Source organism: Acanthaster planci, linkage group LG12 (genome assembly GCF_054643075.1).
Source record: "Acanthaster planci isolate LZ-2023a linkage group LG12, COTS_SCS, whole genome shotgun sequence".
NCBI lineage: Eukaryota > Metazoa > Echinodermata > Asteroidea > Valvatida > Acanthasteridae > Acanthaster > Acanthaster planci.
In genome coordinates, this window is record NC_141788.1 from 9555643 (window position 1) to 9568808 (window position 13166).

The window sequence follows — 13166 nt, forward strand, 5'->3', positions numbered from 1 at the left end:
AAGCATGCAAGCCAACCTGGAGATGAGAGGTTTCTTTGTGTGTGTTTTTTTTCTTTTTTTATTTTGGTATAGTCGATGGGAATCCACAGTGATAACAAGTGTACATATAAGGATTTCTGTATTGGAACGAGGGTTGCAATGTCGACTACTGACAACGTTAACGCGCGTGCAGAGAATTAGTAACAAAGGCACGGACAAAAACACCAACAAAGGAAGGCCAACAAGGCATTGGGTAATATTTACAATCATGCATCAGTCTTTATTGAAATAAATACTTTATATAAGCAATGAAAACTACCTTGCAATATATTACGTCTTTCTGAAAAGAGAGACTTTTTATTGTACATGAATTCTTACTTTGAACAGGAAAACAAATTACATCTCACTTGCAGTTTCCCTAACTTCCATGATACCTTCTCGATGTCTCACTTGACAATTTGACTCTCGGTGGAAGTCATTTTCGTGTACCTTTACGAAAGTCCTACAGCATCTGGGTATGTTAGACAATTTATGAGGTGTAATTTGCTTTTTTTTAATGGTTATTATTTATTTAAATCTTCGTTATGTAAGCATTGACTTGAATATGCGTTAACCATACACATTGAGAAAAATACTACATACAAGCGCACGTTCTCATTACATAAGACACTTACGTGACAGCTGCAAAATTTAATCGTAAAAGCCTACTAGCACTTTAATTTTTTTAAACGAGTTTCATTGGTACACATAAACTGCATGGCCGTCAGTCACGTCATGCGATGTTGTACGCCAAAAGATGCATGTCGCTGGGTAATGCCTTCCGCGGAGGCGTTCTAAATACAGCACTTTCAAGACTCGAAGGCCGCTTCACCCCTTCAGGCGAATGCGACTGCGAAGCAAACTCGTCGTCAGGAAACAGTCTTGCAAACGAATGTCGCTTGAGTTGCAATGTGTTCGCCTTTGGCGAATTCGCAGCGCGAATATTTGATTGGACGTCACAAAGTCGCGTGTGTTCGCTTTCGCACGATGTATGAACCGGCCTTCGTGAGTGCTGTAACCTGCTGCCTGGTTCATGACATTCTGGCTTAAACTGAAGAGAGCACGTGTAACTGAAATACATGTATTTCCGTTCTCGGTAAAGTTGCATCTCACAAGAAATTAATCAGCATTAATCAATCAGCATAACATGCCTGGCGATATTTAACAGTGCTTTTCCCATAACAAGTTAATGAAAATACAGAGATAAAGAACACGGGAGCTCATACTTGCTTCCCTACATAAAAACCCCGCGTGCTATCCAAAGATAAATGGTAAAGGTTGAGTGCTTGGTAATGAGTTGATAAGATGACTTAAAATGAATTTTAAAAAATGACGAACCGGTTTGTTAGAAAAGGGTAATGCTGAGCAAAACACGGGTTGTTAAAAAACGAAATGAATCACAGATCATCACAAAAGGCCAGTTCATACGGCAGGCGAATGCGACAGCGAAGCGAATTTGACGTCACGGAAAATTTTGCAGCGAAATTTCGCTCGGGTGGACATGTTTTGTGTTCAACTTTTACGAATTCGCGACGCGCATGTTTGGTCTCCTGACGTCACAAATTCGCGCTCGTGTTCGTTTTCGCGCGAAGTACGAACCGGCCTTGAAGCAATGAAACTTGGATTGATTAGATATGTTCTGGTCCCAGTCTTTTTTTGCCACAATTCTTGGTGACGGCACTTTCACCGTTGAACGGCAGCGTAAAGTACGTGAGAATGCCCTAATAGAGAGAGATTTTTCGAGACTTCACACGAATTTTTCCGATCCTAAACCCGTCTTCAATGAGACGAGTGCCGGCAGGTCGTTGGTTGCTCTCTGTTTTTCTTCAGTCGAATAACCGTATGCCCTCTTCGATGGCAGGTTCAATCAAAAGAACGGCCAATTTGTTTCCCGCTAATTTTCACGCAAGGTTTAGTCGATAATAATAGAGAGGTTAGCAGACGGCAGTGCCGCTAAAGTTTAAAGCAACTTGTCTCTGTGATCGTCCCACATTTCGTTCCATATTTTTTTCAAAACAAAATTGAAACCTGAACAGACAGGGCATACTTCGCTTTTACCTGGCTGAAAACCTCAAGCTTGAAGTTATGAAACCACCAGCCGTAATCAGGAGGAGGACTCAGAAAAAAAAATTAAGGGGGAGAGGGCGTGTAGCAAATATTATTATTGGGGAAGGGGTTGAAATGCCAGCATTTCAGGAACGGTACGACCACCTTTCGAGGGGGTGGAGGTTGAGGATTACTGTACCAATGAGCATATTTGGATTGTTAATTTTAGAACACAGGTTCCAATCCCCAGCCCACCGACCGAAGACCTGGATACACCACTATGTGCTAAGTACATCCCCCTTTTAAACTCGCGGCAGACTGAGCTGGCTAGCGCTGTGTGAAGGATTTGAATTGAAGTTCAGCAACAGGTACACTGCTGCTCCCAAACTTGCCGAATATAGAAAATTTGGCGTGATTAAAAGCCATCAAGCAATCAACTCCATCAATTATAAATTCAGTGGCAGCAATGATTTATGCATTCTCTGACTATTCTCTGTTTTAAAAAAATCCTGTTATTAAAACGCATAACTGCTGAGTTAGGCATAAAAAAATCACTCCGTTGTTTGCGCGATAAACACTCCCCCTAGAGGCTCCTGTTTGCAGAGATTTCAACCATTTATCTCTCGTCACTTACGCAAAAAAATATTTACACAACTGATATTGCAATAAGTTATGAGAGAGAAATAATCCCCATTGCGAAACACCCACCGTGATAAGTGGTATCTTCTTAATTTACCTGGGTGAAAAGGAGAGTCCATTATTGAAAGGTAAATCTATTCGGTGTTTTTTTTTCACCCTTTACACCTTTAGACTAAAAAGAGCGACGAGAGAACTTTGTTAAAAAGGACAAGAACAAATACTACAAAAGAGGAAAAATAATATTTTGGACTTTCCTCGACCTTAACGATAAGTGCAAACTGAATCAAGCCTGACAACAGCCATTTTTAACGGCTCTAGGGGACCTTGTGAGATGGTCCAATTTCGTGTTCTTTGGTGTCTCGCCAGGCCTCAGAGAATGAAAGTCTATGTGGTGTTACAGTCAAAGTTGAAGTGTTATTTCACGAGTGTGGCCGAGTAAAAAACAAATACAGTCTCTCGTCCCTGTCAGCTTCTTTTTGCCTTCCAGGTTTTTTGCTAGCTGTATGTGCAAGTTAAAGACCGGTTACAATGAAAACAGCTGTATAAAGCAAGTGTCCAGAAGATCCATCCGCCATTTTGACCCAAATCTATTCGGTGAAAAGTAAAAATGAAAATTGGCTGCCTCCTCCTTAAAAAAAATGGACGAGAAAAATGTGTTCTTTTTTTTACTCGGTGTAAAAAGTGAGAATGCCGAACAATGAATTTGCAGGACACTCTGCGATAAACGTTGTCCACTCACTTGCGGCAGTCAGAAGTTTCCCGGGGTCTTGGCAGCGTGTGACATGTCGGAGTTGCACCTCCGATCCGAACTTACTTGTCGCTTGCTCAAAGCCCGAGGATGTCAGCGGCCGAGAATTCGCTGTTCCTGATCCAGTTTGCACACTTTAGTCAATACTCCGCGTACTCCGTGCCGTGCAGGCCCCGACACATCAGGCTGAACTCCTTCACCAGGTCGCGGAGCTGCCGTTTCTGGGCCCGATTTCTGCTTGCGCGTGCCACGACAGAGACAGAAAAAAAAACAAAAAACAAAGTGAAGACGGCTTCCTTTGTGTGAGAGAAGGTTTCATGTGCACTGTTTATTCACAATTATTTGTGTTATTTGTTTAAATCAATAAACACCGAGCCAAGCATCATCAGTTCTAGACATATTCAGTGAAATTTTATATTCAGACTATGAATTGTAAGTTCAAAGTTTTCTAACGATATTGTGTTTAGTTTAATGTTCGGTTCTTAATTTTCACCTATCGCAGTTCAACCTTCGGGCTGCAATGGTGATTTTTCAAATAAACCAAAACGAATGAATGGGAAAAAAATATTGACCGATGGTAGATCTGCCGGTTGGTGGTGTTAAGGGCGGGGTTTAAGAGTGTGTGGGGGAGGTTAACACACACTTGTTTCACATACGAAGTGTGGACATGCCTTTGTTCTCCTGAGGTTAAGGTAAATGCTCCTTTTTCTCCCACTAGGATAACGAGCTGGATTTTTGATGATTTCCTGATGACTATTCCCTTTTCATTTTGCCACCGATAACCCTAACCCCAAGATGCCTCTGGATTTGTGTGGACGTGAGTTTGTTTCTGCATTCAACTGAGGACCCTGAACAATAGAGGACAATAAGGTCCCTGATTGACAGAGGGTCCCCGATTGACAACTGTGTACAAAACATATGGGTGGTCTTCTAAAAAAGTTAAAGTACAAACAAAAGAGGAACAATAGGGGGTCCCCAGTTGCAGGCAAATACACACTTGTGTGTGCGAGTCCACACAAAGCCACCTCGCCCTACATTATGTAGACTTCTTTTTGTGCAGAGGTCCACACTATGTATGCCACACCTGCACACTCTTTCCTCCCAGGCGTTAAAAATACAGTGAAGTCTGCTATGGTCAAAATGTGACTCAACAGGTCGGCACTCATCCCTAGTTTCAGTATTCACGAAACGACCGAGATCCATCCCCGGATGACAAACCAGTCCACTGCAGGTTACCCCTACCTAATGATCGAACATATTCACAGTTTGGGTGGAGAGAGGCGAGAGGGGGCGGGGAGTCAAGACTCGAGAGGCTGGCCCAAGGACGCAACCTATATGGCCAGCAGCTGGATTTGAACCCTGGATCCTCCGATCTGGAGTCACAATTAAACCCTGAGAACGAGGGCCAGCCCCCCTCCTCCCCCTCAGCCACTGAACTTGTCACGCCTTATTATACCACATTTAACCATTCTGAGTCGAATCTCTGCACAGGGGTAAGATTGCAGGGTGAAGAGGTTCTTCAAACATGCTTGAAACATCCAGCAGAGAGATTAGTACGACGATGATAAAATGCTGCGACTTTGATAACTTTTAACAGCCAGCTATTGTGCGGACGGGATCTTGTATAGGTTTGTGTACATAGTGAAGAAAAACGACCAGCACACATGAATAACGAAGTGGGAAAACTCCAGACTGTTATAAGCTCACACATTCAGAAACTCGGAAAAATCACTAAAAATCAGACCTGAGGTGTCAAAACCTCAGCAACAAAAGTACTCTCTGAAATTTTTGGGTTTCAGCAGTATTCAGCACAAAAGAGGGATTTTGTGAGACTGTGGTCTCTGCTGAACAATGATATCTGAATACAATATACCTCTTGCTATTGCATGAGACCGTATATACAATCACAGCAATGAATGTGAGAGCAAGAAACCCCTCACAGAGCAGCTGTGACCTAACATCAAATGTAGCAGGCAACATGCAACCTTGCCCTTGTCAATGATCGGCTGTCCACACAGGCCAAGAAAAATTCCAAAGAAAAGTTGGTGATTTATTGCCCACTGTGCTCATTAATCAAGCCAGGCAAGAACCACGATGCTGCAGATCACACGGTGGACTGGAACCACTCTAATAGGAACCACCCGGGAAAAGATCTCAACTGGGATAAATATCCAGAGACTGGGCCCTCAGTGCCTGCCACAATGCAATCTGCATACAATGCGATCGGCCAGCACAACAACACGTTGGAGTTGCTCAATGTTCTGCCAAGCCTCAGATACGAAGGGGTTTGGTTCAACAATTGTTACTGTGGAGTGTGGATTAAAGGGGCGGGGTACATATTCCTCGCTCCGTTCACAGTAATATTAAAGGTTACACTGCACTATTATTGTAAATGGGGAGTGGGTACTATGAAATGACAATGGTGTTCAACCCAAAACACATGGGAAGCTGGCAACTTTGATCATGCTTTGAGGAAAACAGCGGCTCAATTTCACCTTGAGGTCCTTCTGAGAAAAGGTGTATTTGCAATGCGTCCGTCCATATTTTTCTTTTTGTAGGGAAGGTGTTCGAACTCGGAACGACACATGCTCATTGCTGGAGATTTTTTGGCATAATAGCAGAATTAGACAACTGTCTATTGTGGAGCAAAATATTAAAAAAAATGAATGGGGATGATTATTTTTCATTTTCAATTTTACTGACATTTGTAATGTTTATCTTCTTCAAATATTATGCATGCCAATGCAACTATCAAAAGCACAGTACAAAAGCGTCCCTTATGTCAAAACAACTGATGTCTTTTATTTTTAACATTCAAAATGTCAGGCTGTTTTCCCATGTATTTTATTTTTTGACATATCCATAAATGAATTATGTCAAGAGCCATATCCTGTCAAGGGACTTTCCAACTGAGGTGCGACAAACAGTGCTTCAGAGAGAATTTTATTCGATTTCCTATAACCACCAAACTTTCCTTTTGACCCCGGCCCAATTCTGGCGCTACACGGAACGTGCAAATTGTCGTGGAGCTACGAACTCCAGCTTGAAAGGACGTGTCCAGAGGGCCACGCAGTTCGGTGTCAGGTAATTCCATTCCGTGTACCAGTGTGCTCATACAGGACGTTTCCTCACGCATTACCAGGAAGTCATTGAAAGTCCCAGATCCCCAGGACATGCCAAGGGGAAGAAAATATAGACATGTATATATCATGGTTTACGTGACAATGGATTGGAGAGGATATGACACCAATGAACTCTAGGCCACAAATTTAAACCACTTCTTTTGTACAGTCGCACTAGGTGTTGAGAAATACACGTACCAGTTTGTGTTACCGGTTCCCGCAGAATGGGTCCAAATTTTTTTTAGTCCAAGAATGAGTCTAAGTTTTAGTTTGTCAGCAAACTGAGCTTCATACTATCAATCAGTCTGGCGTTCCAATGAAAATGGACATTACGTCATAGGCGGAAAGATGTTGAGGGTCTGTATTAATTTAAACTGTGCACGGTTCTTTCTAAAACTTGGAACCTAAAGGAGGCTCAGGCGATTTGTGACTCTTTTTGCTGCGTTGGGTCACTTTTATGGATAGGCATTGAGGAAGTGAGCTTACCAGAGAGAAAAACAAGGCCGCTGACACAGCTGGGAAAAGTTTGTTGACCCCACTAGCAAAATTGAGTGTCCTTGCAACCATTCTCAGAAAACCCCAGAATGTAAAAGAAAAGTCCATTGAATGCCATCTCTTACTTTTTAAGACTGAAAGCAGGGCCAGATGATTTGAAGGGTCAAAAGGTGATGAAGGTTTTCTAACATGCACTTTTTGTGCAATTTTGTATTCTTCGCTGCATGAAAACAAGTTGGGTCAAGTGGAGAGTTCTTCACTTTTTAAAACTGTAGTGCTTTCGTGGACAACAAAGGGCGCTGTTGCTGTCATGTTGCTAAAGGGAGACATTACTCAGTTTGTGGGGTATTTTGTTCAAACTGCTAACACAAAATTCGCTCATTGAAAATATTTCTGAGAGAGCGCTGCACACTCGCTTTATGCCATGTACTCTCACAACAATAAATCACCAAAGAAGAGGAAATTTTCAACAGCACCATGTCAAAACTCCCCGCAGAGTTTTGTCCACAGATCAATGAAATATTGAGGTTTTCTCCATGGAATGACGTCACAGTTTTACTCATGAATATGGAAATATACATATAGCATAAAACCAGAGGCGTTAAAATTCCATGAAAGAAGGCGAATTAAAATGCCGAAAACAAGATTAACCGATACACAAAATGCATTTTTTGGGGGCTGTAGAAAACAAAATCGCATTGCATTCATCCCTTAACCCAAAATATCACTCTGAACTTGGATGGCAGGAGTTTGAGGAAAACTACTCACGGTGGAAACTCCCATAAAATCTCCATCTATTTTAGCGAGTAAATTGTACTCGAGGTTGTCTTGTCCTTGTAGTTTCAGTCGGGAGGGACTGAACTCTTGGAGAGAATGTGTGATATTCACTGGAACAGAATGGAACGAACTATTTCATGAAATATCTCTGGAAAGAGAAAAAGGAATCTCATGGAATCGTTTCTTAATTATTCTGTGCACACAAACAGGCATTCCAGCCTGCAAATTGGGTACAAATCTGTCACCAGAGGCAGTTTGCTTTGCTTCTGACCATAAACCTTCAGACCTGCCTCTGCGGGGGGGAGGGGGAACAGTAAATGTGCCATCACAACATGTACTTATTTCTGTAACCAACTTGCAACCAGAAACGACTGTGTGAAAAGACCCGATTGCGATTTTTTTTGGTTGAAGAAACAAGTATTTAAAGTTAACCTGGCATTTCAATCCCAGCAGAAAAATTTCTCTTTTTGCCTCCGAGAGGAACTCTGCAAGAACCAGAATGTCTCGCCCTCTCACATTGATCTTACAAAGCTCTGTGTCAAATTCAGGTCACTCTAACGAGGATGCAGTTTGCAGCATTTAAAAAAAACTCGGAAAAAGCATAAAAATGCTGAAACTCCTGTCTTGTCCTATTTCTGAAACTCAAACTACAAAATAGCGTGACTTATGTAGAGTTCTCCTAGAGCCAGTCACAAATGTTACTCTACTGTACCTGGCCTCAATATACCCTGTTCACTAAACCTCTAGGTAACTCTGGGAATGGCAGATGTGCCACATACTTCAGTGAGTAGCCTTACTCCATAACTGTTCTTTCTTCTTCTGCCCTCTTTTTTTCTCAAAAAAAAAAAAGAAGCTTCGTAATCAACTAAGGCCTGTGCATATCTACTCAACCGTATCACTGCACAAACTCATAACTCAAACTCAATAAATAACTCATTGTTCTTTGGATCGTGTTTGCATTAATTGGGCTTAAGTGAGGGGCTCCTCTTCAACCCTATCTACACTTACGCAATGTTGTTGCTGGATGCCAGCATTAGCTACACCTCGGCAAACTTGAGAGTAAATAAATTAGATATCAGGATTTGGTAATGCCATTTGTTCAGTGTCACCGTGGAAACCCACTGGCAGCTGCGCACGCACTTTTCCAACAAAGTTGGGGAACAGTGTTCATTTCATTTCATTTATTCCATTTTTCGGGATCAACATTTCACGGAATACAATAACACAGTTTACAAAAGAGAGAGAGAGAGAAAACACAAGACATAAAAAAGACAAATAAACAGTATCTAACCAGCTCCCGCTGGATTACCCAAAACAAACATGGTTTCTGTCGAGGGGCTCTCCAACGTGAATTCTGACTAGACCAAATGACTTGTGACTTGACTTGACTTGACCTGTGATCAAATGACTTGTGACTTGACTTGTGACTGGACCAAATGACTTGTGACTTGACTGGACTTGACCTGTGATCAAATGACTTGTGACTTGACTTGTGACTGGACCAAATGACTTGTGACTTGACTTGACCTGTGATCAAATGACTTGTGACTTGACTTGTGACTGGACCAAATGACTTGTGACTTGACTGGACTTGACCTGTGATCAAATGACTTGTGACTTGACTTGTGACTGGACCAAATGACTTGGCTTAACTTGCAAAAATTGACTTGCTACCTCCTCTGCCACTCTGGAAGGGAGGGGTGGACATCTGTGTTGGGGGACAAAATATCCCCCAAGACTACCCACAGGGCAGAGGGAGACGTCAGGAAATGCCGGAAAAGTAAGAAATAACCGGCGACTTCAATAGAAAAAGATCATGAATTGAGCCTGAGAATCTAGGAATGCAAACCAAGACAGTTTACTGGAACTACTGGTCCATTTAGGCAGACATACATGTAACAGCAAGATCAGACACTCATGTTAACTCAAAAAAATATGATTAAAAATGACAGAAAAAGATGTTTGGGAGAAGATGCTTTATGAACTGATACCCCTGAAGCGGGATAGCTTTATCTATTAAAAAAAGGGGGGGCTGTGTAGCTTTATCTTAAGAGGAGGGACTATTTATTCAGGACAAGATTGCGATGAGCACATGTTATCTTTTGGATTTTGCCTATTGTGAAACCAGTTGGGTACACATGGAAGATTCTCATGTCAACAGAGTTAAATCTGAGATGACGGAAAATTCCACCAACCAACCCCCCACCCTGACCTGACGAGGGCAACCAAGGAATGCGAGAGGGGGGTGTCAGATGCTTCCCCCACCACCAAATTGGCCACAGGTTGATTTTATCCAATTTACGGTTACTAAAACAATGCTTTGAGTACACATAACACTGAAGTATCTCAATTTCCGTCTGCTATTAGACAAAGTTCATAAAATCGCCCCCCCCTCCCTCAACCGACAAGGCTGGCTACACCCCAGAATGCGACGAGACTACAAGCAGACTTGCAGAAATTGTTCCAGTTGTCATATTCCCAAGGACTCCATTATCAGACCTCCACCTGCGCTGGCACAAATCTCTGATTTAGAACTGATTTCCGATAAGTGATGACACGGCACTATTTCTGCAACTATCTTGTTTATTTGCAGTTTGTTCAAGGTTAAGGATTAAAAACAATATAAGAGCCATGAAGGTCAGGTCTCGTCGTATCTTATTTACCAAACACGGGGCAAAAATGACACATCAAATGTTATGCAATGCACGATGTATGAACATTTCATCATGACGATGCGTCCAAACTTGAGTGAGGCAACGCAGTCGGAAAATCATGTACAAATCCCCTGAAAGTCCTCTTCAATTAAAACAAATGTTTCAATATAGACAATAGGGAACAAGAACAACTACATGCACATCTTTTATTCACATTTATGAACTGTTTTTGGGTATTGGGCTACAAGCATCCACCTTTGAGGAAACAATGCTAATAAGACTGGCACCCCCTTTACTTTTTGGGTGTCATAATTCTACACTGTAGACGAGGCAACTGACATCAGAATGAACCCAGGGTGTGCCTCAAGGAGCAGGCCTTTTTCAGCTAGCCATCTTGCATACGTGATCCTCTATTCTACCATGCAAACAGCCGACGCATTCCGAGGCCTTCATCAACTTATCTTGAGACGCAAAAAGACTTCCACCTTGAATCACGACCGTGCCAACTAAACAAAAGGTTGCCAAGTGCCCAGTCTTTATCCAAACTTCAAATATCAACCTTCTTCCCAGAATTAACTGCCAAAATCAGAAGACTACACAACACATAACTGTTGTGGCCGTCACAACTATTGAGGTCTTTGAAATCCTTGAGTTGATTAACAAATTATCTCTACCAACATGGCTACATTACGGAGGACTAAAAACAATATTGAACTTGGCATGATGCCAGGATGACAAACTGTGTCTATGTAAGCGATAATACCAGCACATAATTGGCCTCTGCCAGTGATCTTGGAACTTTGTTGTCTTTGGTCTGATAAAAACTGTTAACCTTGTTTATGGTGGGACACTTGTCAGGCCTACCATCCCAACAATGCACAGCCAACCTTCTGACACTGATAAGAAAACCGACAAACACAAATCCAGAATGCCATTTGAATTTAGTTTAGATGTATAGAGTCCATTACAGTGGGGCTGATAAATTTATCATTATTTGATTATAAATTAAAATAACAGGTGTGGAGTGCGAGGCAGTGCTGCATTCGAGTCCATCATAAGTCCTGTCACAAGTCCCATCACAAGTCCAGTCATAAGTCCCTTCACAACACCAGTCATAAGTCCTTTCACAAGTCCAGTCATAAGTCTCTTCACAAGTCCCATCACTAGTCCAGTCACAAGTCCTTTCACATGTCCAGTCACAAGTCCCTTCACAAGTCCAGTCACAAGTCCAGTCACAAGTCCCTTCACAAGTCCCTTCACAAGACCAGTCATAAGTCCTTTCACAAGTCCAGTCCCAAATCCCTTAACATGGCCAATCATAAGTAACCGGGTGACCAAGTACTGAAGAATGCTTCATTTGATTAGCTTGTGAATTTGCTTAAGACTGAGTGACTTGTGATGGACTTATAGGGAGTTGTGATGGACTTACAGGCACTTGTGATGGACTTACAGGGACTTGTGATGGACTTACAGGGACTTGCAGGGACTTGTGATGGACTTACAGGGACTTGTGATGTACTGACAGGGACTTGCAGGGACCGGGTGATGGACTCTAGGTCCACTGTTGCAAGGGCGATGAACCCTCCAGCTTACAGCAATGTCAATGGTTAAAGTTGACTTCATTGCATATTATGGTGCCTTGATTCTGTCATTTCTGGGTCGTTGGGGCTCTGTGCAAAATCTTCTCAAAAATGTTTTGAATGAGTTAACTGTAGGATCACAAGTTGAACAGAAAAGCCTGAATTGAGCAATGTCTTCCCAAAATGACATCACAGCAACAGTGCCCTCATTTGTCGGGAACTGCTTAGAAAATATTGGATGGCTTTTTATAAAGAGTGCAATTTTCAACAAAATTAACTAAAACAGATCTCATACAGTTTTCTATGGAAGCTTAAAAAGGCCATGGTGAGTCACTTATTTGCTGTGGTGAGTAACCATCTCACAGTGAAGAGATACTACTCACCAGTAGACAGACATGCAATGGACAATAACTTATCGTGATGTGGCCCTTCTGGGCTTCCACAGTTTTCATAAAATTCTGAGGATTTGAAACTTGTACAAGCTGAGTTCCAAATAAAAGTAAAATTCATGACATGACACCCTTTTCTGCACAAGTCAGTTTCATAATGAACAAACCAAAATCTCTTGATAAAAAATTCAGAAAAAGTCAACTTTGATCCAGTCATTCGCTTAGTGAACGTAAGGAGGGTGGTTTGGAAGCAATCAGGACAGCACACACTTCTACGCCCCAGCTTAATTCAGAACAAAAAATAAAATAATATCTGCAAAGATAGTTTATGCTCAAAACTGGTCAAAGGGAGCATGGCACTTTTCGTAAACAACTGGTTGAAGTGATAAATTTTGTGAACCTAACCTAAATATTGGGCAGGTGCTAGAATAAAGTCCACAGGAGATAGGGCAAGGATTGAAATGGATAGTAATGACATCACACAACGTCGAAGTTGAAAAGCAAAGTTATGTGTAACAAGTTTAAAGTTTATGTGTTAGTTAATTGTTTGGAGTTTTTTTCTAGCTTGGATTTGAGGGTTAAGTTTTGGGTTTGATAGTTTGGGTTTTTGAGTCTCGGGACAGGCTTTCGGCTTGGGGATTGGGTTGCGGGCTTCGAGTGGTGAGTTTAGGGTTTGAGTTGCGGTTTTGAGTGATGGG

At 41.9% G+C, this 13166-nt stretch overlaps 1 protein-coding gene across 3 annotated transcripts in view; it reads right to left on the reverse strand.

The window, feature by feature from the left end:
* Nucleotides 1-233: 233 nt before the first annotated feature.
* ipo13 (importin 13) overlaps nt 234-13166 on the reverse strand; it is a 57284-nt gene continuing 44351 nt past the window's right edge. For 2 of the 3 annotated variants that reach the window (XM_022246037.2, XM_022246036.2), the window contains exon 27: nt 234-3685. In XM_022246037.2, coding sequence (XP_022101729.2) covers nt 3592-3685 — 94 coding nt within the window. In that variant the 3' untranslated portion in view covers nt 234-3591. Of the gene's footprint in view, nt 3686-7836; nt 7956-13166 lie in introns of all 3 variants that reach the window. The other variant, XM_087144141.1, reaches the window with a different exon arrangement.